We start from the raw sequence: 25,983 nt of genomic DNA on the forward strand, positions 1-25,983 counted from the left end.
CCTTTTACAGATAGAGATATAAGCCTGTAGAGGAATTATGGCGGCAATTTTGCATCTATTAAATGCAAATATATGCAAAAAATGTATAAAGGGAAGCTTGAAAGTTACTGCTAATATCATAATTGTATTCCCTGACCTAAAAAAAACATAGGTTTAGACACCAGAATATATTTTTTTGTGGGTTTTATGTCCAGATATATAGCGACTTATTCCTGAGTGTACTTCATTAATGGTATACGAAGATACGGGCTTGCACAGGCAATATGGCGGCCATTTTGCATATAATTATATGCAAATATATGCAAAAACTATATAAAGGGATGCTTGAAAGTTGCTACAGATAACATAATTGTATTCCTTGACCTAAAAAACATAGGTTTAGAAACCGGAATTTACTTTCTATTGGTTACGTATCCCGAGATATAGGCATAAACAGGTTGTATGGCGGCCATTTTGAATTTATGCAAATTAGACACTGATCCACTACTCGAATTTTAGGGAACTTTTAATACGTTATTTTAATAGCTCTTCCGGGTCAAATGCAAGTGGAATCGTTTCTGTTGCAATTAGTTGTGGGTTAACCCACTTTTTGTCGTATTTTGACTGGACTATACTTGTCAGGTTAACAATGGACGGATAACAGGGCAGACATTGATTCTGTATTTTATGGATATTTTCGTAAATGAGAATTAACCACTTTACTTTGTCTTCTTTAGGGATCACGAACAATGGGCGGAGGTGAACTGACAACCCTGAATTTCGTGCTACCAAGCGACGAAAATACGATGCTCACCTTGTCAGCAGAAAGCATGGCTAATGAAACTCATAGCTACCATTCGGCTGTGGACATTGCCATGGCTAGCGCCCTCTGTGTGATGGCCCTTATAGGCGTGACTGGTAATGTCTTCATACTGCTCGCAATCGCTCTCTCCAGGAAACTGCAGACCAAGGACAACATCTTCATCGTGAGCCTGAGTATCAGCGATATGCTGGTGTGCCTGGTGCAGCCGCCACAAATCCCGGGGATGATCGGCAAGAACGAGTGGCCGCTTCCCATGTGGTTTTGCGACATGATAGCCGCCCTCAACATCGTGTCAGTTTCCACCAGCGTCATCACCATCATGGCGATCGGCCTCAATCGCTGCGTCCTCATCACGAGATCGAGGGAGACTTATAACCGACTCTTTTCTACGAAGATTATGATCGGTACTGCTATCTTATCCTGGGTAATGCCACCCATCGCGTTGGCAGCTTTGGAAGCAACGGGAAATGGCTGCATAGGATACGACACCGTCAGTCGATTCTGCATCTGCGAATTCCAAAAGCCGAGCGCAAAACCTCTCATTTATGTCATTGCAGTGTCGGTTTTTGTCATCTTTGTTATAAACATGGTTAGCTATTGGCTGATTTTAAGGCGTGTAAGGAAGAGTGTCTTTTCAGCTGCAAAGAGACGAGCATCGGAGAATTCTTTAAATACTAAACGGGACATGTCAAGGGTGGATCGCCAGTCACTTATTGAGTTCAAAATTACGATGAATATGCTGTGCGTGATCAGCTGCTTCACCCTGTCCATCTGTCCGTATGCATGTGTGCTGTTGGCCATCACCTTCCTACAGGGACATCGGCTCCACGTGGCGTTACGGTCCCTGTCTTTCGTGGGCCCGCTATTGGTTGTGGACAGCTGCCTCAATCCGGTGATCTACGGATCGAAGCACCCTAAGATCAGGGTCGTCATCGGCCACATGCTCCGGGGACGTTGGGGAAAGATCCCGCAACCGTCCCGCCTGCTGCAACGGTTCAACGTCCGTCGGAGCAGCGACCGTGATTCCTCGGCGAGTTCGCGATCTTTCACGAAACCTCTGCGGCGTGAAAGTCAGAGCGCCCTCAGTGAGGCCAGACTGTGACGCAATGCTGGCGTCAATTTAGCAGTGCTCCCTCTTCAAGTACGGTGTATGTCGTGATAGTGAAATTAACGCACGTGAAGGCCCGGTCACACTGCCCAAAAGTCGCGTAAACGCATGAATCACGCAAGAAATTTTGTTGTGCGTGCTTGTCCGTCGAGAATTTTTGCTGATTTACGCGATGGAAATCATCGATGAATTGCGCGAGAACTACGAAAAGATCACCCCAAAATCACTAACAAACCACGCACTTACAGCGCATAGGCACGCAAAGGCCCCCAAAAGGGCGAATTCCTGGTTGTGCGCGACGAAAAACCACGCATAATCTGCGCATTATCCCTTATGAACTGCGTGTGAATCGCGCATGATTCGCGCATGAACGCGATGGCTGCGACATTTTCGCGAACGATCACTGATATTCCACGCATATTTCGCTCATTTCCCGCGCAGGAACAAGGCAAACTACGCAAAAATCACTCTAAACAGCGCAATACTGCGTAAAGTCTTACGCGAAGCCGAGTTTTGAGCTGCTCCAAACCTGGAATCGGGTAAAGCGCCGATCTGGCGCACATCGATGGATAACTACGAAGGTTCCACGTCAGACAAACTCATGAAATGCGCATATCGCGCCTGTATCGCGTAAGGATCGAATTTCTTGGGTGATTCATGAGTTTACGCTACTTTTAGGCGGTGTTGTATGAGCAGAAGATCGGTGGATAGTGCTGTGGACCGATTCGTTGATTTTCGATAATCTCTTTAATAAAAAGAGGACGCAGCAAATACCATCGGGTACGCTATGAAACTGTATGGTACTTCCAGCGAACATTTTTGGCTAATATTTTACATTTTCGTCATTATCTAACTGAAATCGTGTTTTCTATGATATAATCGTGTTTTTAATTTTTCTTTTATGTATATCATGTTGTTCAAAATCAACAGTTCTGCAGGCATGTTTTCATTTTTATAGGGAGTAGTCAGGAAGCTAATGTTGCATGTATCTGTATATATATTTCATATTTGCAGCTGCATAGTTCTGTAACGAGATATTCGTGATCCGTGATATAACTTTGGAAATCGACAGGAGGCGCAACGGAGAGCGAAATGGATATTGTAAAATAATAATGATAATAATAATGATTATAATAATTTGTGTATTTTGTAGCTGCATAATATCAAGACAGAAGTAGGCGTTTTATTTTGTTTGGTGTCTGATGAAAGAGCACAACACGAATTGCAAGATATCTGAATGCGAGTATGATTTTTTGTGGGTGTTTTTTTAACCCCTGCCAAAGGAAATTTGAAAGGGCTTAGGGGGAATCAGAGTGTGTTCGGACTGTTGCGCGGTCGATTTGTTGCAAATGATGCGCATTGAACTACTTCTCCAGTTTTCAAGTGATTCAAACTAATGTGTGGCACACATGTTAAAGGGACATTCCGGACGATTTTCATAATTTCACATAATGTAGTACATAAATCAACAGCTCCATGTATAGATTCGTGGAATTTGTTGTGGTCCTTGAGCAGAGAAACCAATAAATTGAAAATCTTAAACAAATTACACTGAACAGTGTTGATGACATCAGAGCCTCATATATTTCAGAAATGTAGCAGTGCAATTCCATTACAATACCACTTGCTCAACAAGTTCACCTGTGAAGAATCTATGCATGCCTTCTTCTTTTGTCCTGCTTCCGTGAGCCCCAACTCATGCATTCTTATGGTGAGGCTGCCATGTCATCATCCTTGCTTATTGCAATTTGTTATAAATTTTGAAAACATTCTCATTCCTCATCCCAATCACTATAAATTCTGAAACTCTGTACTCAGTTCAGCTGATTTATAGTTGTTCAAATTTAAAAGTCTGAAAATCATCCGGAGGTCCCCTTTTTAATCAACGTAAAGTAAAATTTATTGTGCAAGACACAGTTTCAACAGTAGCGGCAAAGTTACAGCAATGGTAACAGCACATTACAGCCCCCAATCATGTAAAAGGTATGCAGACCGAACACACTCAGCACACATGAAAAGACACAGGTAAACCCGTACAAGCACACATTTTTTGAAGAGAAATCTGCTGGAAATTGTCTTGCCATGTTACTGGTCCCTAAATCAGTACAGTGTGCCCCCCCCCCCCAAAAAAAAAAAGATCTTCACATTAATAACTTCCAATATGATCAAACTGTCTAGAAGTTTCTTCATGATCTAATATAACATCTTAGCTATATTTTGCAGAAAACTCCATTCATTTAGATTTGATGGTCACAGAGAAATGTGGATCTTTGTAAAATATGTCATGGTAGCACTTACGCTCTTGGAACTGCGTATTAATTAATTTACATAACTTGGAGAAGGGATTCCTGACATGCTCTATAAAACTCGTCATTTCTCTTTGACCAAGGAAGTAAATTGGATGGGATTTTCTGTAAGATGTGGGTAACAAATCATTGCTTCATACGACGCAGTCTGAAGAAGAGACCAGTAGGAAGCGAAATCACTCACTAAGGTACGAAATAATTTTACGTAATAGTGAAAGAAAACATATTTCTATGAAATCATCAATCAAATGAACCTCATTCAAAGTTTCATACCCTGAAATTGTATTTGGATTGATACACTGTTTTTAAATTTATCGTTGCGGCGGGTCCCGTTGCACTTTTAAAAATCTATTTATTGATTGATTGATTGGCTTGTTTATTTATTTATTTATTTATTTATTTATTTATTTATTTATTTATTTATTTATCTATCTATTTATTTGGGGGTATACGGCACAGGAGCTGCAGTTTGAATTCTTCTCCAGTTCTTTATGCGATTATGAAGAAAGTTGGTACACATGGTGATTGTGACATAAAATAGGCTGTCGTGTGGGACAATACTTAAGAGTAGCTGAAGTGCGTTGTCATGGTAACATGGCAACATGGCTCCCAAAATCTGGAAAAAAAAGTCTTGCCGATGGAACTAGTCTTCTTCAGTTTCTCAGCGATTCCAACCAACTTTGGTACTCTTGTTGAACTTAGGAAAGATAAATCTGTAAGAGTAGGGGAAATTGCATTGTCGTGGAATATTAAGAGTGCAATATGCCCCCAAATCAAGAAAAAACAAAACCAAAACCAAAAACTTCTTTATATTAGGAATTTCTCCAATCTGTGAGGAAGTCGGAAGAAATTTGCCACCTCAGGCGATTTTAATGTAACTTCGTGCAAGACATCTTTCCGGAGTGAGTAGAGAAAAGTAAGTTGTCGTGGTAACAGCATATTTGTTACTGTTTATTATTCGCGGCAGTGTATCACCAGTCACCACAGAAATAATATGCTGGGGTATTCATCACCATCGGTGATGTTTCTAGTTTTGTGTTTTAAGGGTCTCCTCTATCATTGCCATGTATGTTAGATGTGCTAACCTTTTTAAGCACTTTTTACACTTAATAGTTGGTGGCAGAAAATAACTAATTGAGACTCATTTGAATGATGAAGATTCGCGTGATATTTCATTGTATATTGTTACTTAGCCCAAACTTCAAGTTCATCATCCACGTGATCAGAACACATTGTATTTACATTTGCATGTTGCATGTACTTCTTGACCTTTGTGGCTGATTGGCTGTAATGAATTTCAATGAAATTTGAACTGAGTTGAATGACGTTTTAAACACTGAGTTTCAAAGAAAAATAGAACTTGGACGCTTTGGTCAAGTAAGGCAAGGAATTAAACGTAGACTTTGTGTTCACGAAGTCCAAAGTGGGTGGATGTTTATAACAAATTTTGTATTCGAACATGATATGTTGAGATAATGATGGTTGACTTAATCTCCACAAAACAAGTAGTACGTGAAATAAAGTATGAATGCTAACTTATAACACACCAATACTAGTAACTTATCACACCACAGAAGATCCAGTAAGTGATCAAAATGATATTTCTGCAAGGCACTGAATAAATCAAATTTCACCGAATCTCTTGAATTGATTGGCTTTGCGTCCTTCTGTTTTTATGGCAAGAGAGCATGCGGAAATTTCAACGCTTCAACACTTCAACCTACTCACTACCAAACTGAAATTGGTTCTGTGCCTGAAGATAGCCAGTGGGTTAAGGATTCTTACTGTAGTGTCCTAATATCCGGGGGTCTATAAAAAAACAAACAAACACTCCATGCCATAACTGGCAATACATGTACATCCCGGAGCTTAATGCACGCAGTGTCTGTCTCGCGGGCCCTTTTATTGTGGGCGTATAATCCAAGTACATAATAATCTGAAGAAAAACGCTAGGAAAAAAAAAATCACTTTTACATTATATATATATATATATAAAATATATATTTGTATCTATATACATGTATATATATATAATATATATCTATATCTATATACATGTATAAATATATATATATATATATATATATATATTTATATATATTGATGTAAAAGCCTCAAAGAAAATCACAATATACAAACAACCTTAAAGGGATGGTATAGTACACTGTATTGGTTGAGGTTAGAATTTAGGCTTTAACGTTTTGCAAGATATTTAGAAACCACTTTTATATATGAAATATTATGAAGCCTACAATTCCGAGTGGAATTCAAAGTATATTTGATAAAAATCCATTTTGAATGGGCTGAAATATCCAAAAACGAAGCAAAACAAAGCAATCCGAACAAAAGGACACGTAGTTACCATATTTTATTACGATTGCTTTGTTTTTTATATCTCTGCCATTTCAAAACCAATTTTCATCAAATAAACATTGAATTCCTCTTGGAATTATATGTCCTTCCATATTTCATAAGAGGTTTCTCGTTGTCCATAAAAAAAAATCATCATCAAAAACGTTGGAAGCCTCAATATACCATCCCTTTAAAATGTAAATACATTTTGATATGAAACATACATATATCACAATAGATGCACCACAACAATATATTCCAAAAATAGACGTAACTGAGTTTCGAAGAGTACTGAAATATTCGTCACATTATTTTGACAAAGAAATTATTTGTTTGCACGTCTTTGTGAACGGACTGAATGGAGAATTATGATAATATGACAATATCCCTTCATGATATTTACTTTACAGATGTAATGTCCGATTAGTGAAAATACACGTTTTGATAATGATTGACAGAATACGTTGCAATGCACGTTTCCCTGAACTGAGCATGACTTGAATTTTTACATGGTACTAATGTGATTAACAAAAGACGTTGCAGTGAAACATGAAAGTTATGGTCGATCTATACGGGGAAGGGAAATGGTAATGACTTTTTTAAAAGCATTATATTAGTATTTCAACAGTGGTCGACATCTGATGTCACTGACAAAATTTTAATTCGGAAGGTATTTTCTTTTGTGGGCGTATAATCCAACTAATCTGAAGAGAAACATTTTAAAAATATCATAGAATATATGGCACATATTTAGATATCTTTTGGCCACGTATACGTGATATTCAATGTATCATGAATCACTACAAGTCAATATGCATTTTGTTGCGTAGCCCCTTCAATGGAGGGCGTGGTCTCGTCGACGATAGGGAGTTTTCGCTACACGACCGGAAAACCGAGAGTACCCGGAACCAAATTAGCTGTGACAGTCCCCGTACTCGGACTCCCGTCCCCATATCTGAGCAGTTTTGCTTTCCTGTTAGGACGGAGGCGTGGGGACAAGATCGCTGATTGGCTGGCTGGCTCAATCCTGCCCAGCATCAGGACTGAATGATAAATTATTTTGGCCGAGTACCGGTCTCGTTTTTCCCAGGACGAGACGTTCCCGGATTTGATCATGCGCAGAAGCAAATTTTGCACACGGTACGCTCAACTACCGGCCGCGTCGTGCTTGCGAATCAAAGCTCGCTGATTTCTGGAACCTCACATTAGATAGAGCATTGGCGGTCAAGACAATAGCGTCATTCAATCGCATATAAAAATCAGGTTCTTTTTAATGTGAGTTGAGGACACGACACGATTTTACATTGTTTACTATATGTTACTTCGTTTGACGGATATCTGTTTTAGAACAAATGTCATGATCTTCTAACCAAGATATTAACATTATTTTAATTCTGCAATTCCAAGCTACTGTGGACTTGCCTTGTAAAACTAGAAAGAACAGAATGGTAGAGGTGTTAGCAAAATCAGGCCAAAAGCAAGAAGGTTGTAAAATCTTAAATTTTTACCTTTTGCTTTGATGTTAGGAAGAATCACACACGCGACGGAATGACGCAACGTTGACATCATCTCACAAATTTAACATGAAACTTCCATAAATTCATTTTTGAGACATAAAATCAATAGAAATAAGTTGCAGGCATCACATCAAGTTATAGCAGGCTTGGAATCACTTTTAGCACTCTTAGGGGGGAAAGGAGTAACTGTTTTAGTTGGCAAATTCAATAGCAAAAGCACGATTTTGCCGATGATATAATTTATATTTGGTTACAAGCTGCCCGTTGCAGGAAGAAGAGGGCACTTTATTGTCTTCGAAGAAATTAATTGTCGTGCACCTCATCCACTCATTGATTATATATATATATATATACATATAGTTTGTACTTTATATAGTTTTGAATAAAAGGTGCCTAACTCTGGGATGTGTCTGTCGCTGACCTGTTACCAGTTGTCTCCAAAATACAGGGAAAAGTATAGCAAGTTATCGATTGCCCGATTCTTCTAAACACCATACCCTTAACACTAAAACAGCTGCTTGTGACAGGGTGTAGGCAGTGTAGTCTGTGTTGGTATCGATGTTTGTGTTCAAGATAGAGGAGTTGAGGGGAATAAAAGAGAAAGACGGAGAAAGACAAGGCGAAAAGAAACTTAGTATTCATTTTCAGCAACTTGTCAATGAGAAGGAGTTTATTATTGGCACTTTAAAGGTCTTACTATTACATTTGTATTAACGATAAAACTTGGAATATTTGAAAATTTCCACAGTTATATATGGTTATTCATAAAGTACAATTTTGTTATTCAAATTTATGAAATTCTTTCGTCGAGATGTTTTTTCATTGCAACTGATTAACAAATTGCCCTACATCAACGTGAATATGCACTGAATTGATCAGTGTTTTTAGTAGTAGCCATGACCAAAAAAAAAAAAAAAATCATGTCTGGGCGTACATACTCGAGTAGGATTCGAACCTACTATCGATCGAGTATGTACGCTCATGATTTTTTTTTTTACCATGGCTACTACTAAAACACTGTACAATTTTGTTCATAAACAAAACAAAAAACTGAAATGTCAAAACACTGGCATTTATCCACCAGAATTCAGTCATAGAATGGGTGCAACTTTTCCCCTATTGCATTATGTAAAATATGTCACATCGGTGTTGGAAATGAGGCATGGTTAATGAATTGCCAGAAGCATGTTATTCATGTTCAGTGGCTCAGAGTTGCTTTGATAGACAGCTTCGGTTTGAATCAGATGAATGCGAAAGCGCGTGAAGTAGCGAGACTTCAGCGTACTCAAAACCGAGCAGATCGTATTGAGCTATGGGCTAATGAGCAAAAAGCCTATAGAGAGTGCATCGCTACTATTTAGTCAGAGTTACACTTTTGCCTGTCACCAGCCTGTATACATTTATTATGATGTTTTCCGTGTCAGAAAGGCGCTAATGAGACGTACATGTGTGCGTGCGTTCAAAACTATCCACATTACTTGTGGTTCATAATATCGGCGTGATATTGGAGCGTGGTATTAAACACCTCTCCAGTCCATTATCCATAAACAAGCGCTCAAGCAACGGAAGAACAGACATTCTTCAACGGATGTGAACTTTGAATACGAAATAAGGTAAGATGCTTTTGGTACGCACAACACTATAAACTCTATTGTTTCAATGATTTTGTTTTTTTCCTGTGCATGCCTGATAAATCAAACATGACTCATTAAATCATTGTCATTTTCATGTAAGATCTTGACTCTATGAATCATTCAATCCCCTAAAAATGGGCGGACCGAATAATCACCCCTATCCCTAGGAATGCCAACACCCCCCTCCCAAAAAAGAATAATCATCATTCGGCGTGTATTTGTCATTTTCCATTTCGAAATGTAAGTAACTATTTAGCTTGTTGTAGCTTGCTGCTATGATTAGGTGTTGTCCACCTCAAAGTGTGGTATCAACGTACTGTGAACTTTTATGCTCAGTACGTGAAATTACGGCAATGGTTGATCTGTAGGACCTGCTATGCTGCAAACGAAGAAAATTTGATATGACATTTTGGCACGGTTGTGAATCTTGATTATGTCGTGACACCTAATAATGCATCACACTGTGATACCCTCAGGTTTCCTCGAGTCAGTGAGGATGTATGAAAACTCACTCAGAGAATGTCACAAGCTTTAGCTTCGTCTACAGATCCGCAGTCATTCTAAGTACGTTTACACCCACTACGGCGGTAGTCGGAATCGTCGAGAACCTGGTGATCTTTCTCGCGTTCGCGATGTCGAGGAAGCTTCAGACGGCGACGAACATCTTCCTCATCAACCTCGGAATCTCCCAAACAGTAATCTGTTTCCTCTGGATATTCTGGGCTGCTATGTATTTGAAGGACAAGAAGTGGTTACGTTCCGATGCAACTTGCCAGGTGCTGTACACACTTTCTCCCATTGCGACGTCCTGCATGTCGCTTACCATAATGGTGGTTGCTCTCAACCGCTACGTGCTTATCACCAAGACGAAAGAGACGCAGTCTCGCGTCTTTTCGAGGAGGAATGTCGGATGTATCTTTGTCTTCTGCTGGTTTTTCCCCCACTGTTACCTTGGTTATTCCTCAAGCATCTGATCACGTCGTTGTATACGACATGTCCACACAATCCTGCAATTCCGATCATCTCACGAACAAAGCGCTGGGACTGTTTCGGGCAATCTTTGTGACAATTACCTTTCTTGTGACCCTATGCAGCTACTGCAAGATCTTCAGACATGTTAGACAGAACACCCGCTCACTTGAAAACTCCTCTAGTACCAGCCAGGCGCGTCGACAGAGAAACATAGAGCTAAAAAATCACCAAACCATGCTCTGTTTGATATGCTTTTACTCCGTCTTGTGTATCGGTCCAGCCATGGCAGTGAGTCTGGCTATCGTCGTCTACCGTGGGAATGAAAAAGAGCCTGGATACGCCCGGGCAATGCTGATCGTCTTGGATATTTGCGGAGAACTTTTCGTGCTCAATACCTGTGTCAACCCTATGATCTACGGTTGGAAACATCCACATTTTATGATCGTCCTCGGTTCCATCCTGCGCGGACGGCTGCGTGAAATCCCCCATCCTTCTGGCTGGTTGTCACCATTACTCCGCCGCGACCACGGAGCCACACAAGTGACCTGCAGTTTGGATGCAGTAGATCGCAGATGAATTGCGCCAGCTGTACAGAAACTTCCCGAAAACTCCTATTAATGGTACCATGATAAAGGACAAAATAACTTCGTGCAACGTACAACACAAAATACTATAATAACACCTACTAGAAAAAGAAAAAAACAGGTGTTTGCGAAACTGTAAGCATGATTATGCTAGTTAATTCATTCAAATAATCTATGAACCAGTATTATTATTGTTAGGATCGTCCTCGGTTGCCCATGTTTTAGCCGATCTTAAGCTTACACTTCCAAATTGTAGCATGTCACATTGTCCTCGCAGGGGTTCCAAAGGAGGGGAAATTTGTGTCATCCACCGTTCTTCTGCTTGCATCTCTTTGAATGATGCAAAGACCTTCTCATCGTTTGAGCTCATGGACTTTAACATCCGATCCTCACCCGCATCCGTTCTGAGAGTTTATGCCATCTACAGGCTACCACTTTCTTCTCAAAATAAACTGATCTATATCATGTTTGCTTCTGAATTCTTCACTCTTCTGGAGTCAGCGGCCATTGCTGAAACCTGCCCAGTCATAATCGGTGACATCAATATCCATGTTGACAATAGCTGTGACAGTCATGAAAATCTTTCTTAAACTCGTTGGAATTGCTCGGGTTTCAACAACATGTGAAGGAAGCTACTTATCGAGCGGGTCACACCTTGGATTTGATAATTTCTAGGAAAGTTGATGATACAGTTTCCTGTCTCAACCTTATATCTGGTTTACCATCTGATCATTCTCTGATCATCACAACCATTTACACTACGGGATCAAAAAATCCTAGGAAGCGCATCGCCTTTAGGAAGCTGCGGAGCATTGACATCATTTCTTCAATAGGGTTTTCACTTTCATCTCACCTTTCCACGGCTGTCGACATGTATAATGAGACCTTGATTCAACTACTTGACAAGCATGCTCCCGCTGTAAGCAAGGTCATTACCATTAAGCCGCATGCACCATGGTATAATGAAGAGGTTAGGGAGGCTAATACCCCTTTCCCGCTGAAGAAAATCTTCCCCGGGGGCACCTGGGGGCACCCGGGGAACCCCGCAGTGTGAAAGGTCTCTCGGTTGAAACCTAGGTGAAGCCTAGGTGAAACACCGATGAAATTTTGGGCAATTTTTACCCGAGAAGCGTCCTGGGTAAACACCGATAGTTCAACGGGAAATCACCCGGTGGTTCACCGAGAGCGCCTAGCGTGAAAGGTTGTCTCGGTGAAACACCGGGGAAAATATGCAGATTAATGTCAAAGGTCATGTTTTGTTTCTGGTCATGCACACGTTTTCAGCTAGCTAGCGCGCACTCGACCTCCCAAATCCACACGTACAGGGTACCATTGGTACTAATAATTCGTGTTTGTAAACATACACACGACACGACACACGTTCACAGTGCGACGGCATTGTTTTGCATCGTGCTGTGCATTGTATTGTTTAATTAGCACGCCGTGTATACAAAGCTGATATAGGTTTACAGTGTACTTGATCGATTTGATGCTTCCTCCTTCTTCGTCATCCTCTAGTGTCTAGCTCTTAACTCTTCCAGTAAAGTCTGATACAGTCCGCCTCTTGCTTGATTTTTTCGAGGGAATTTTGCAAATGGCTGGAGTGTGGACCAAAGACGAAGAGAGACTGTTACTTCAATTACATAGCGAGGCAGCAGTGAACGAAGAACTGAGCGGGACGTCGGCTGACGCTGCCGCGTACGATTCCCTCCTCCGAAAACTTGCTGAACATGGGATCGGAAAAACCAAATCGCAGATGCACAACAAACTCAAGTAGGCCTACATAAGATCACCCACGCTGCGAGCAGAAAACCCGTCTAGGGGAAAGTTTCACCGAGAGCAGTGTGAAACGACGGCACTGAAACTTTCACCGAGAGGTTCCCCGGTGAATTCACCGGGGAACCTCTCGGTGGTTCACCGAGACGGGCAGCGGGAAAGGGGTATAAGAGGTGCAGGCGGCGGGCAGAGCGTCGAATGGTAAAATCTGGACTTTGCATCCATAGACAATTGTACAAGAAGGAATGTGAAGCTTACTACAATATACTGTTCGAAGCCAAATCAAAGAACCTCAAGTGCGAGATCAAGGAATCAAATACCAAGCAGTTGTTTGAGGTAGTGAAAAGGTTGTCGACCCCTAATCACTCCGCAGCACTTCCTGATCACTCTTCTGATGAAGACCTAGCCAATAACTTTGGGGAGTTCTTTGAGAACAAGATCAACTCAATTGTTTCTTGTTTTGATGATTTTTCTCATGAGTTCTCCTGTTTGCAAGCACAACCTGGGATTTCACCTGACTGCAGTCTGTCAGAGTTTGATCCTGTTCCTGAAAGCCGAGTGAAATCCCTCATCAAGTCACTATCCTCAAAGTCTTCCAGCTTGGATCCCATCCCCACATGGCTGGTAAAGGCATGCCTCGACGAACTTCTGCCTCTTATGACACAAATCATCAGCCTCTCTCTTTCCTCAGGAGTGGTCCCTGAGCAGTTCAAGACAGCGCATGTGGTACCTTTACTAAAGAAACCTGGTCTTGAACGGAATGATTAAAAAACTACAGGCCTATCGCTAACTTACCATTTCTTAGCAAGGTCCTTGAGAAACTTGTTGCAGCTCATATCAGGACTTATCTGGAAGAAAACGGCTTGTTTCCACCTCATTAATCGGCTTATCGTCATTTTCTTTCTACTGAAACCGCTCTGGTATAGAGTCCTTAATGATCTCTTGCTTGCTCTGGACAAAGGTCAAAAAGCTGTCCTCGTTATTTTAGACTACTCCGCTGCGTTTGATACGCTAGTTCACAGTCTCCTTCATCGTCTTGAGTCTGATTATGGTATCAAAGGAACTGTTCTCCATTGGATAGAATCTTATCTGGAGGGACGCAATCAGGAGATTCTTGTTAATGGCACTCACTCCAGACCCTTTTCCCTTCCTTGTACGGGGTCCCTCAAGGATCAGTTGTCGGACCCCTGATGTATATCCTGTACACCGGTCCTTTGGGAAGACTTATCAACTCTCATCATGGAATGCAACATGCAACCTACGCAGATGACACTCAAATATACCTCATCATGAGCTCATCAGATCATGAGGGGGCGATGCTCAGACTCTCCGCCCGCATCAATTATGTCAAGAGATGGTCATTTGTGCATAAACTGAAGCTTAATGAGCTCAAAACTGAAATGTTTCATCTGTCATCCAAGTTTCGTAATACAGACCGCCTGCCATCTCTCAACTTTGAATCTGGAAGCATTTCTTCGTCAGAGAGAATTCGAGACCTCGGGGTCATTCTTGACAAGAACCTGACTTTCAATTATCAAATTAAAAGTATCCGTCGATCTGCCTTATGGAGTGTCTGCAAAATCGGAAAGAAAAGGCGATATCTCGATAAGTCATCCACGGAACGATTAGTCCATGCATTCATCTCATCACATTTGGATTACTGAAATGGTCTCCTTGCTGGTCTCCCGTACTCCCACATTGCACCCCTTCGACGAATATAAAACACTGCAGCAAGATTGTCACTCGACCTAAAAAGTCAGATCATATCAACTCAATCTTACAGTCCCTTCACTGGCTACAGATCCAAGACAGAATCATCTTCAAAATCAACCACAACCTTGCACCACCCTACCTTCAGGATCCTGTTTCTCTCCGCTCTGCATCCACATCCTCCACAACCAGACGTCTTCGTTCTGCCACCACTGCCAATCTTCAGTTATCCTCCAGACCTCGTACCAACACACGTTATGGTGATCGTGCCTTTTCCTCTCTTGCCCCTAAACTGTGGAACAATCTTCCCATCAGCATCCGACAAGCCAATACACTAGATTCATTTAAGTCAAACCTCAAAACATATTTCTTTAGGCAGTGTTATCTGTGTCAGTAGTAGTAGTATTTGTAATTGTTGTTGTATATATGATTGTTTACTGTACTTAAATGTGGATTTCCTTATTGTTTTCTTCTTCACTCCTTCTCTATCTTTGTTTTTCCCCAGCGCTTAGAAATATGATATTAAGCGCTTTATAAATGCTATGTATTATTATTATTATCATCATCATCACTATAAATATTATCATCTTCATCATCATTGTTATTGTTATTATCATTATCATTAGTAGTAGTAATAGTAGTAGTATAAAAATACTATAACAAATTATACAAAAAGAAAAACAGGTGCTTGCGAAACTGTAAACATGATTATGCTAGTTAATTCATTCGAATAATGTATGAAAAAGTATTATTATTGTTATTTTCATTATCATATCATCATCATTATAAATATTGTTATCATCATCATCATTGTTATTGTTATTATCATTATTATTATTACTAGTACTAGTATTTAGTATTTAGGCTGAGAAAGGCCATGAAGATATTTGAATAACCTGCTTGTTGCTGTGATGACTGTACTAGACATTTGAATAGGCAACTCCTATTCATGTAAGAAACTCGATTGACAGAAGTTGATAGAAGTTTTGTGAACAGTGCAAATAGAGTAGAATGCAGACAAAATGCACAGAAGGAAATACATCTCAGGAGAAGGAAGCGCAATAAATGCAATGGTGAATGACGAAGTACAGACACACACACAAAGATTGACATTATTTTCTGAGCAGTTGTTAGCAAGCCTACGATACGCAGCAAACATGTATTAGCAGCACTAAATTTCATTATCACGTGAAGGGAAATCAAAGTGACTGATCGTATTTAAGAAACCGGAAGTAGAATCTGAAAGAAAACACGAAGAAACACATTTCAAACCTTGCTCACTTAAGTTCAAATTGTTTTTATATTTCCGTATTTATCAAAGGAATTACAAATTATTTGACATTAATGCAACAAATAAAAATACAAAATGTATGCAATCCAATCTTTGAATTTCCCTTAAAAAAACAACAACAACTGAACAAAAAAAGTGTCAATGGTCATGTTATGGTGTCTCAAAGAAGTTACAGAAATATAATGGGGCCTAAAAATAGATATAGCTTTTAAAACTGCAGGACCGAAAGTCATGGATGTGAAAATTATGGATAAAGGATATGAATGTGTTGACCAAGTAAACTCATTCAAATAATATTATTGAAATCAATATTAACTACGGACTAATCATATAGACCATATAACGCTTCGACCTATCTATTGAAAAACTATATTATGCATTCATCTCATGATAATTATACTACCATATGATGATAATAATGATAAGAATGTTGCACTGTAAGATAATAATTAAAGTCCTATATTCAGTGGCGTTTGTCCGGGATCTTTTATCAGTAATTGTGAGTTCATGTATCATGCAATCATTTTTTTTTTTTGTAGTTTATAGTGTATATAGATTTGAATAAAGTCTGCCTAACTCTGAGATGTGTTTGTCGCTGACCAGGGGTCCGCTTCATGAACGTTTTAAGAGAGAATTTCTCTCTCCTAAGACACAATTATGGGAGAGACTTCGTGAAATGGTTTTTACTTCTCTGTGAAAGTCTCTCCCAGCTATGAGCGACTTTAGACATTCTAAGATTTATGTGATACCTTTTATGTGATAGCTTCATGAAACGGACCCATGTTGTCTCCAAAACAAAGACGAAAGTATACCATATTTTCGCCTGCTCGATTCTTTCTTTGCCATGGCTTAAATATCCTGTGTGCCACATTATTCTGAGACAGCGACGTAATCATGCTTTGGGGAAATATTCTGTTTCTTTTTTCAAATTTGTGTAATTTTTCTAGATTTTTGTTACCCTGGACATGTAATGAGTAAAGTTGTAGACAAACGCCATGCTTTCTAAATTGTATGGCAAATTCATGATCGTTTAATTTCAAATAACCAGTAGCTACATTGTTGTAAAGGTATGACCTTTGCACACAAAACAATGACAGAAACTTTGAATTTACTCGTAAATCCAGTGGGGAACACCGCTTGATAGTCAATCACTGTGTTCTCAACACCTTAGCTTGTGAATAATAACAATAGTAGTAGCAGTAGTAGTAGTAGTAATAATAATGATAATGATAATAATAATAATAATACTTATAATAATGATAACAATAATGATAATGATAATAATAATGATAATAAAGAACCACAATAAATTCCACAAATATATAGTTGTTGAGTTATGTACCACGTGATGTGAAATTATGAAAATCGTCTGGAATGCCCCTTTAAAACATTTTGTCCAGAAAAAAGTCTGAAGAATTACTGAATAACATGTAATGAGTTTTTTTCTTTTTGTATGTATATATATATATATATCGTCGGTGTTTTCACGAAGTGGCACGACCGGCCAAAATCGAGTAAATTTTCGATTTTAAGATTTTTGCATATTATGATAGTAAATACCGAGATCTACAACCTGACAAATTTTTGAACCTCAATCTCAAATAATTACGTAATAATAACGACCGTGTCACTTCGTGAAAACTTCGACTGGTCGGTCTACGATTTTCACGAAGTGGCACGATCGCGGGTTGACGGTGCGTATACGCCGGACGTCATCATAAATCATTCATCTGCCAAACGTCCTCGTACGCGCGCGTCTAAAATGGCTGCGCCCAGAGCAACGGAAGCTAGACAGATGAAATCGGTAAAGTTACATTTCGCTCTGTATTGACACTTTAATTGTTCAGTTTTCACATTCTTGAATGTAGATTTATGAATGAGGAATTAGAATATCAAATCAGCGTAAATATGTATTCTTGCAGATCACATTGACTTCGTTTGGCGCTGTCCTAGGTTCGTTATCTACGTGTGCAGTCCCACATCTATTATTCGGTGTAAGTGGAGAATAGGCAGGGAAAGTGATTCGAACTAAAGTCAAATGAACACGTCTCACATTTGCATCGAATCTTAAACGCACTAACTGGTGATATATTGTAAAGTTTTATTGTTTCCTGTATTACGAGCTCAAATACGTAATGCAACGACCTACTTCCCAGGTGGCAGGTAGACTGATTTAACTCTCTTATCTTACTTGATTATGTCTGAATCTTCCAGGAATTTAGATCCATTTAAGGGAGTCTATATCTAGGCCTACAACTTCAACATCTAATTAAGATAGTTAACAGTGTTACAATGTTAATAGTGTTCTTGACCTGTCCAGGTTACCTGTCTAGGTTACTCTAAAAGTGATGTTATTTCTCTGACTACCTTTGAATTCTCAATGAAAAAAAAAAATGATTTTAGAGTTACTTCTGCTAAAAGTCTAACGTTAAATCAGGGAGGTCCTCTTCCCACCTCCCTGTCTAAATTCAGGCGTTACCAACAACAATGGAGACTTTGATAATGTTGTCGAGAATACCGTAACAGCAAATTTGATTTGGATAGACAACAAGCAAAATGCAACGTTTATGCTCAGCACCTGAATTCATAAATTGTTCTATCATGCTATATTATGAGCCTAAAAGCCTCAATGTGGTCGTAATTGGCCTTTACGTGGCAAGTACTTTTGCCTTAGTTTGCAATTTTTCGTTTTGTTTGTTTTGATTTTCTACAATCTATGGTTCTTTGAAACACTAGGGTTTTTTCGGGGGGGGGGGGGTGGAGGCTGGGGATTCGGAGCTGGGCAAATTGTAAAATTAAACCAAAGAGATGTTCATTGTTCATAAACTTCAGATTCTGGTAAGCCGTAGAATATAGACCTGAAAGGGATGGGGGGGGGGGGGCAGTGTGATGTTTTGCAAATCTGTGCATCAATGTTATGATCTTACAGAACTGGTAGTGATGGAGTTTCATGTGACTGACATCTTTCATTCATCTTCCATTACAAACAGATATTGAGGCCTTTGTGTGGACAACCCAACAACTTGCAGACTGGAATGAAATGAGTGCTGTCCTTCGATGATGGGCTACTTTACAGTATTGTACTCCATACCGCATTCCTGCAGATTTCTCCTATCATCTCAAGCTTGAACAAGACCCGTAAGTTACATTGCTATCTGTCAAGGATTTAGAGTAAATTAGACAGACCAGTGTGTAATAGACAGTGCAGGCACACTACTGGTAATAATAATATTACTAATATGATTTGCCACATACTAAAATAATTGTTTTGATTACCTTTGAATTCTCCATGAAAAAAAAAGTGATTTTAGAGTTACTTCTGCTAAAAGTCTAACGTTAAATCAGGGAGGACCTCTTCCCACCTCCCTGTCTAATTGAGGCGTTACCAACAACAATGAAGAGTTTGATAATGTTGTCAAGAATACCATACCAGCAAATTTGATTTGGAATAATGGATAGACAACAAGAAAAAAAAAAAAAAAAAAACTCCTGTGCAACGTTTATGCTCGGCACATGAATTCATAAATTGTTCTATCATGCTATATTATGAGCCTAAAAGCCTCAATGTAGACGTAATTGGCCTATACGTGGCAAGTACTTTTGCCTTAGGTTGCGATTTTTCATTTTGTTTGTTTTGATTTTCTACAATCTATGGTTCTTTGAAACACAGAGGTTTTTTTTTTTTTTTGGGGGGGGGGGAATGGAGGCTAGGGATTCAGAGCTAGGCAAATTGTAAAATTAAACCAGAGAGACGTTCATAAACTTCAGATTCTGGTAAGCTGTAGAATATAGACCTGAAAGGGATGGGGGGGGGGGGGGGGGGCAGTGTGATGTTTTGCAAATCTGTGCATCAATGTTATGATCTTACAGAACTGGTAGTGATGAAGTTTCATGTGACTGACATCTTTTATTCATCTTCCATTACAAACAGATATTGAGGCATTTGTGTGGACAACCCAACAACTTGCAGACTGGAATGAAATGAGTGCTGTCCTTCGATGATGGGCTACTTTACAGTATTGTACTCCATACCACATTCCTGCAGATTTCTCGGACTTAGAGTAAATTAGACAGACCAGTGTGTAATAGACAGTGCAGGCACACTACTAGTAATAATAATATTCCTAATATGATTTGCCACATACTGAAATAATTGTTTTGTCTTACTCTTTCTTTAATTACAACTGTATTTGTAGTTTTATGAATGTGAAGCACTGACATAACATGGAATCCAACATTTTGACATCTAATTATCTGTAGTCATGTTGCATTTTGGTATAAAGGCAATGTTGTCCCTCAGTCTGATTTTGATGTGGTAGCAGTGTGCATTTCTTCAGTGTCATGTATCTTTCAGGACTGTTGTAACTGTAGTTTTTTATTGTTAGTTTGATTATTGTTGTGTTTTTATTTTTTTATTGGGGGGGGGGGGGGGCAAGGGAGATGAGGAAGAACAGTTACACACTCTGTACTGATATGAGATACCATCAACTTTGCAAAAGTCAATGGCACATACTGTATGACAAATTCTTGGCAGAGAAGATGAAAATGAACTGTCTCAATATACATTTATAGTTTTACTCATGTCAATGTGTTTTTTTCTTTGTTCACTCAGAAGTCAAATGTCTGAGACATTACTTACATGGAATTGACTGTGTCACTGATTTTCACTTGTGATGCCCTGCTTTCTTTATTCTTTACTTTAGTTCTGCTCCTGATTCTAGTCAACAATATGTTCATTCACCATTTCGTCTGGCGTAGCATCCTCTTCTTACTGCACTCAAAGGTTACATTGTGCACCATGCTAAAGGTGAGCAAGATCAATAAACAGCATAACACCTTTTCATGTAGTATTTGGTTTTATTTTGTCATAGACAATTACTAAGAAAATCCAGTGCAATGGACAATTAGGTGTAATCCTACTACAGTCTTGTTATGCACATTATCACATTGATTTAAACTTTATGATAAAAAAAAAAGATGTATTAGCACTTTTGAGTAAAACATTACCAAAGTGTTGATATGAAAGGAACATTATCATACAATTATTTTCTTAGGGAAATCGGTGTAGTTTTAGAAATGTGTGAAATTAATTAAGAAGTATATTATGACTGTTGTATCAAATGTCATCATTCTCCTCTGCAATGGAGAAGTAACATTGTCTGTGAAAAACAATTGTTCCTCTTTGCATAGGGAGAGAAGCAGATAACAACTGTCTACTGGAGAAAGCCAAGAGAAACCCGAAACAGCTACAAATGACTAGGGTGGCTGAGCTGAACATCTGCACTAAAATCCAAGCCATGGGATCATTGTGGAAGGAGATCATAGCAATATTTCACCACAATCACAGAGTTGCTCCACACAGCAGCATCAAACTTTTCACAAGAGTGTGTGCTCTATGAATGGACAGGCAGGTTCTAGCAGAACATTATTTCGATGTTCTTTTTGATTTTCTATTTAATGACTTTGGGTTTGTATGTGTGCAGAAATGGGGGGGGGGGGGGTAGTGGTGTCATAAAGTAGGACATCATTTTTAATAATGATAATAATAATAATGATAATAATAATAATAATAATAATAATAATGATAATCATCATCATAATCATAATCATAACAATAAAAATAGTAATAATTATAATAATCAACAGTGCTTTAATATATAGCATATGGAAACATTCTGTATTATGCCATTTGTGCTCAAGGATAGAAATGATTGAACAAAAACATACAATTGCAATTACAATGATACCTTTTTTCACGTTTAGACTGTAATGGTAGAGACATTACAAGCAAATGTATGCCATTGTTTTTTTATTCAGGATAACAAATAAGTCACTACCTTTTGAACGAAGGTTTCTCTCTGGTGTATTTCCTATTTAAAGTAGTTCTTTCAAATAGTGTGGATTCAAAAGTTAATATCAACATTTTGATCTGTGTATGAATTTTGACTGGAAGCTAGTGCAAGCTTCTTAGCACTGGTGAAATTTTTGTTCATTTTTTTTTAATTTGGACACTACTCTTGCAGCAGAGTTTGGAATAGCTTGTAATCTCTGTATCTGTTTGACTGACAATCCACAAAGTAATTAATGACAAGATCAACATGTCACATTAAGAAACCATGAAGTACTGTTGTGCGTTTATCAGTAAAGTCTCAAATTTTCAAAATATTGTACGTGAAAGAATCAAGGAGATATTAAGGGACGTTAATCCTACATACTGTATCTCTCACTGTCACCTTATTCACTGACATTACTCTTGATAACCATCAATCCACGGGTCTCTCTATACTGCTTTGTCACAATGATGCCATCCTCAATTTCCACTGTATTATGCTTCCCCTCTCTGACTTTAAACAGTGCTTTTCACAACAAAACCATAGCAATGTCAAATACCATATTGATGTCTCTTCTTTTACTTTGTTTATGAACCAGCTCTCCCATCACACTATTCATTTTGTCTCCCTTAGCCCAGCCACCATTAGGCCAAACCCATAAACAATTTTCAGTATTTTTGAATTATGCCTACCCCAGCACCTGTGACACCCACAGCAGACATAAACTAAAGTCAGGACCAAGTCAAGTCAAGTTGTGCAAGTTAGAAAGGTATTAGTAGACTGCAAGAGGGATATAAAAAATCGGATGCTTACATTTCCTCTGCTTGCTCTCTCTCTGCAACTAAAAAATGCCTAATAAACTTTGACAGAAAATGTTTTCTTGGATGATAGATGTACTGCAATACATAGCCATATTATTGCAGTCTGTGTCCACATCAGAAATTATGGCCTAGACATCATTATCTATGTCTTCTTATATTGTATATTTTTGTGGGTTTTACTTTTGAAACAATAATGAGTAAATGCAGATCTGATAGCCACTTCTTACTGTGCTTAGATAAGGAACTTTGTATATGGTATCCTCTAGCAGTGAGAGAAAAGAAAGGGAAACATGAGGATTTTTATATCTTGCAAAATAACATGGTATGGTAATGAATAAAATTTCAGGCACATACTGTGCATAATATGAGTGCTTACAAACTTTTACAAAATGAGGGAAGATCAAGACTGTTTGCAGAAGATTTATAATACACTTTGTGAACTGTCACAGCAATTTAAACATCAATTAGATCAGTCACTGTCTACGAGATTGTATTGCCTTTAATATGAAGAAGGTTATCCATACCAAATCAGCTAGTGTCTTTGTAATTATGTACTTGTATTCATATCATCAAATTCTAGTTTGATTACAAAGTCAATGTTTGGTAAACAGCATTTGACCAGGTTGAAGTTAGGTGATGGGATATGGAAGGAGGTGGAACATTTTGGTCATTATTTTGTAAGATTTTGGGGCTTTAAAGGCAAGAGTCAGTCTAGTCTCATACGTCTGAATAACATTTTTGAATCTACAAAAAAAAAAATAAATAAATAAAATATTGTAGTACCCCGAATGCCATGAAATATAGATATCATCAAGGTGGATGATACATACAGAGCTTGGTATAAATGTTAGAACATAACAGAAACCTTCGTTACATCTGAAAAATAAATGAAAGGTAATGTACTGTACCTAACTTCAATCAAGTTGGAATCTGCATTATATGAGTAGTATGATCCACGTATAGTTTATTGAAAAGCCATATTTAAAACTCGTGTACACACGTGGTAATAAATCTATGAATGAGAAAAGATACCCAAGTAAAGCTCATTTAGTTTTTATGTAATTTAAAAAGTTTTGTAAGGTGTCACGTGTAGGAAATAAATAGAGAGAGGGATTGTGTGTTTGTTTGTGTGTATGTGTGTGTTTGCGTGTGTGTGAGGGAGAGAGAGAAAGAAAGCGAAAGAAAGGGTGGAAAAGAGAGTGAAAGAGAGTATTACTTACCAGCACAGAATTATTTTCTTTACAAGAATGACACATTCACAAAGCAATAGAGCAAACTGATTACATTTTATATTCGAAAACAACATAGCACGAGATACAGTAATGCTCCGAGGAAGAGAGTGAATCTTGAAAATTATGATTCGAAATAATGTGCAGAAAGACCGATGCAATGAGATGAGAGCAATGATCAATGTGTAATATAATGAAGAACAACTCAATAATAATGCCTTTCTGCGAATGGATGAGAGATTTAGAAGGGGGAAAGAAAAAAAAAGTATCAAACAAAATCTTGATACCCAATTCATATCACTAGTATACAAAGGAGCATCGCTAATGCGCGCGCTCGATTATGTGCGCGCGCGGCTATGAGAAATGATGAAGATAACCTAACGCGCAGCGCGTACGCGCCGATGGTGTCACTTCGTGAAAAATGAAATCCGCACCATGCGCGAAGAATCGAAGCGGCACGGCCGACGGTGCCGGTTAGTGAAAATATTGGAAGCGTTGTTTACGTGTTTTTGTGTTTTCACGAACCGGCACGACGGACTTTGCCCGATATTTCAACGAAACTTTTGTTTTTCACGATGAACCAAGAACATGAAACACACGAACAACTCCTAATCTGTCGTGCAGTGTGATATTTAGGTAACTGGACGTGAAATATAGGCGCAATCATGGATTTTGCAAAGGCAAAAACTTCAAACGCGATTATCTCGAAACTTACTTTCGCGGCTCCGGGGCCGGCTGTGCCGGTTCGTGAAAACACCAGCGATATATATATATATATTATACATATTTATTTACATATCTTGATTATGTCTGTGTGCATCACACTGTGATACCCTCAGGTTTCCTCTAGTCACTGAGGATGGATGAAAGCTCACTCAGCGGAGAGAATGTCACAAGCGTTAGCTTCGTCTACAGATCCGCAGTCATTCTAAGTACGTTTACACTCACTACGGCGGTAGTCGGAATCGTCGAGAACCTGGTGATCTTTCTCGCGTTCGCAATGTCGAGGAAGCTTCAGACGGCGACGAACATCTTCCTCATCAACCTCGGCATCTCCCAAACAGTAATCTGTTTCCTCTGGATATTCTGGGCTGCCATGTATTTGAAAGACAAGAAGTGGTTACGTTCCGATGCAACTTGCCAGGTGCTGTACGCACTCTCTCCCATTGCGACGTCCTGCATGTCGCTTACCATTATGGTGGTTGCTCTCAACCGATACGTACTCATCACCAAGACGAAAGAGACGTACTCCCGCGTCTTTTCGAGGAGGAATGTCGGATGTATCCTTGTCTTCTGCTGGTTTCTCCCCACTGTCACCATGGTTATTCCTCAAGTGTCTGACCATATCGTCGAATACGACACGTCCATACAATCCTGCAATTTCGATTATCCCAAGAAAAAAGCGCTGGGACTGTATAGGGTAATCTTTGTGACAATTGCCTTTCTTGTAACCCTATGCAGCTACTGCAAGATCTTCAGATATGTTAGACAGAGCACCCGCTCACTTGAAAGCTTCTCTAGTGACAGTCAGGCGCGTCCACAGAGAAACATAGAGGTAAAAATCACCCAAACCATGCTCTCTTTGATAAGCTTCTATTACATCTTGTGTGTCGGTCCACGAATGGCGCTGGGTCTGACTTTCGCCGTCCTTTATAAGAATGATGAGAAATCTATAGACATCCGGGCATTGCTCATCGTCAGCTTTGTCTGCGCAGAACTTTTCGTGCTCAATAGCTGTGTCAACCCTGTCATCTACGGCTGGAAACATCCACATTTTAGGATCGTCCTCGGTTGCATCCTCCGCGGACGGCTGCGTGAAATCCCCCTTCCTTCCGGCTGGTTGTCGCGATTACTCCGCCGCGACCACGGAGCCACACAAGTGACGTACAGCCTGGACGCAGTAAATAGCAGATGAATTTCGCCAGTTTTACAAAATCTCCTAAAACTTATTCTAACGTTACCCTGATAGAGGAATTTCTGCATGCAAGGTACAGCACAAATGCAGAAAGAAAAAGTCGTGGTCGCGAAACTGTACATAATAAATGATACT

General features: G+C 39.2%; 2 protein-coding genes and 1 long non-coding RNA gene across 3 annotated transcripts; all 3 read left to right on the forward strand.

The window, feature by feature from the left end:
- The first annotated feature begins 728 nt into the window (after positions 1–728).
- On the forward strand, positions 729–1,904 carry LOC139715414 (melatonin-related receptor-like). The gene has a single exon (XM_071626987.1). The coding sequence runs from the start codon at positions 729–731 to the stop codon at positions 1,902–1,904; it is 1,176 nt and encodes a 391-aa protein (XP_071483088.1).
- Positions 1,905–17,668: 15,764 nt separating this feature from the next.
- On the forward strand, positions 17,669–20,104 carry LOC139715425 (uncharacterized). Its single transcript, XR_011709822.1, has 3 exons — positions 17,669–17,856; positions 19,043–19,190; positions 19,984–20,104. It is a non-coding gene; the product is annotated as an uncharacterized lncRNA (long non-coding RNA).
- Positions 20,105–24,792: 4,688 nt separating this feature from the next.
- LOC139715415 (melatonin receptor type 1B-B-like) lies at positions 24,793–25,848 on the forward strand. The gene has a single exon (XM_071626988.1). The coding sequence runs from the start codon at positions 24,793–24,795 to the stop codon at positions 25,846–25,848; it is 1,056 nt and encodes a 351-aa protein (XP_071483089.1).
- Positions 25,849–25,983: the final 135 nt, after the last annotated feature.

Source organism: Diadema antillarum, unplaced genomic scaffold, assembly GCF_040938485.1.
Source record: "Diadema antillarum isolate AM-2024a unplaced genomic scaffold, OU_Dant_1.0 scf00000048, whole genome shotgun sequence".
Taxonomy (NCBI): Eukaryota; Metazoa; Echinodermata; class Echinoidea; order Diadematoida; family Diadematidae; genus Diadema; species Diadema antillarum.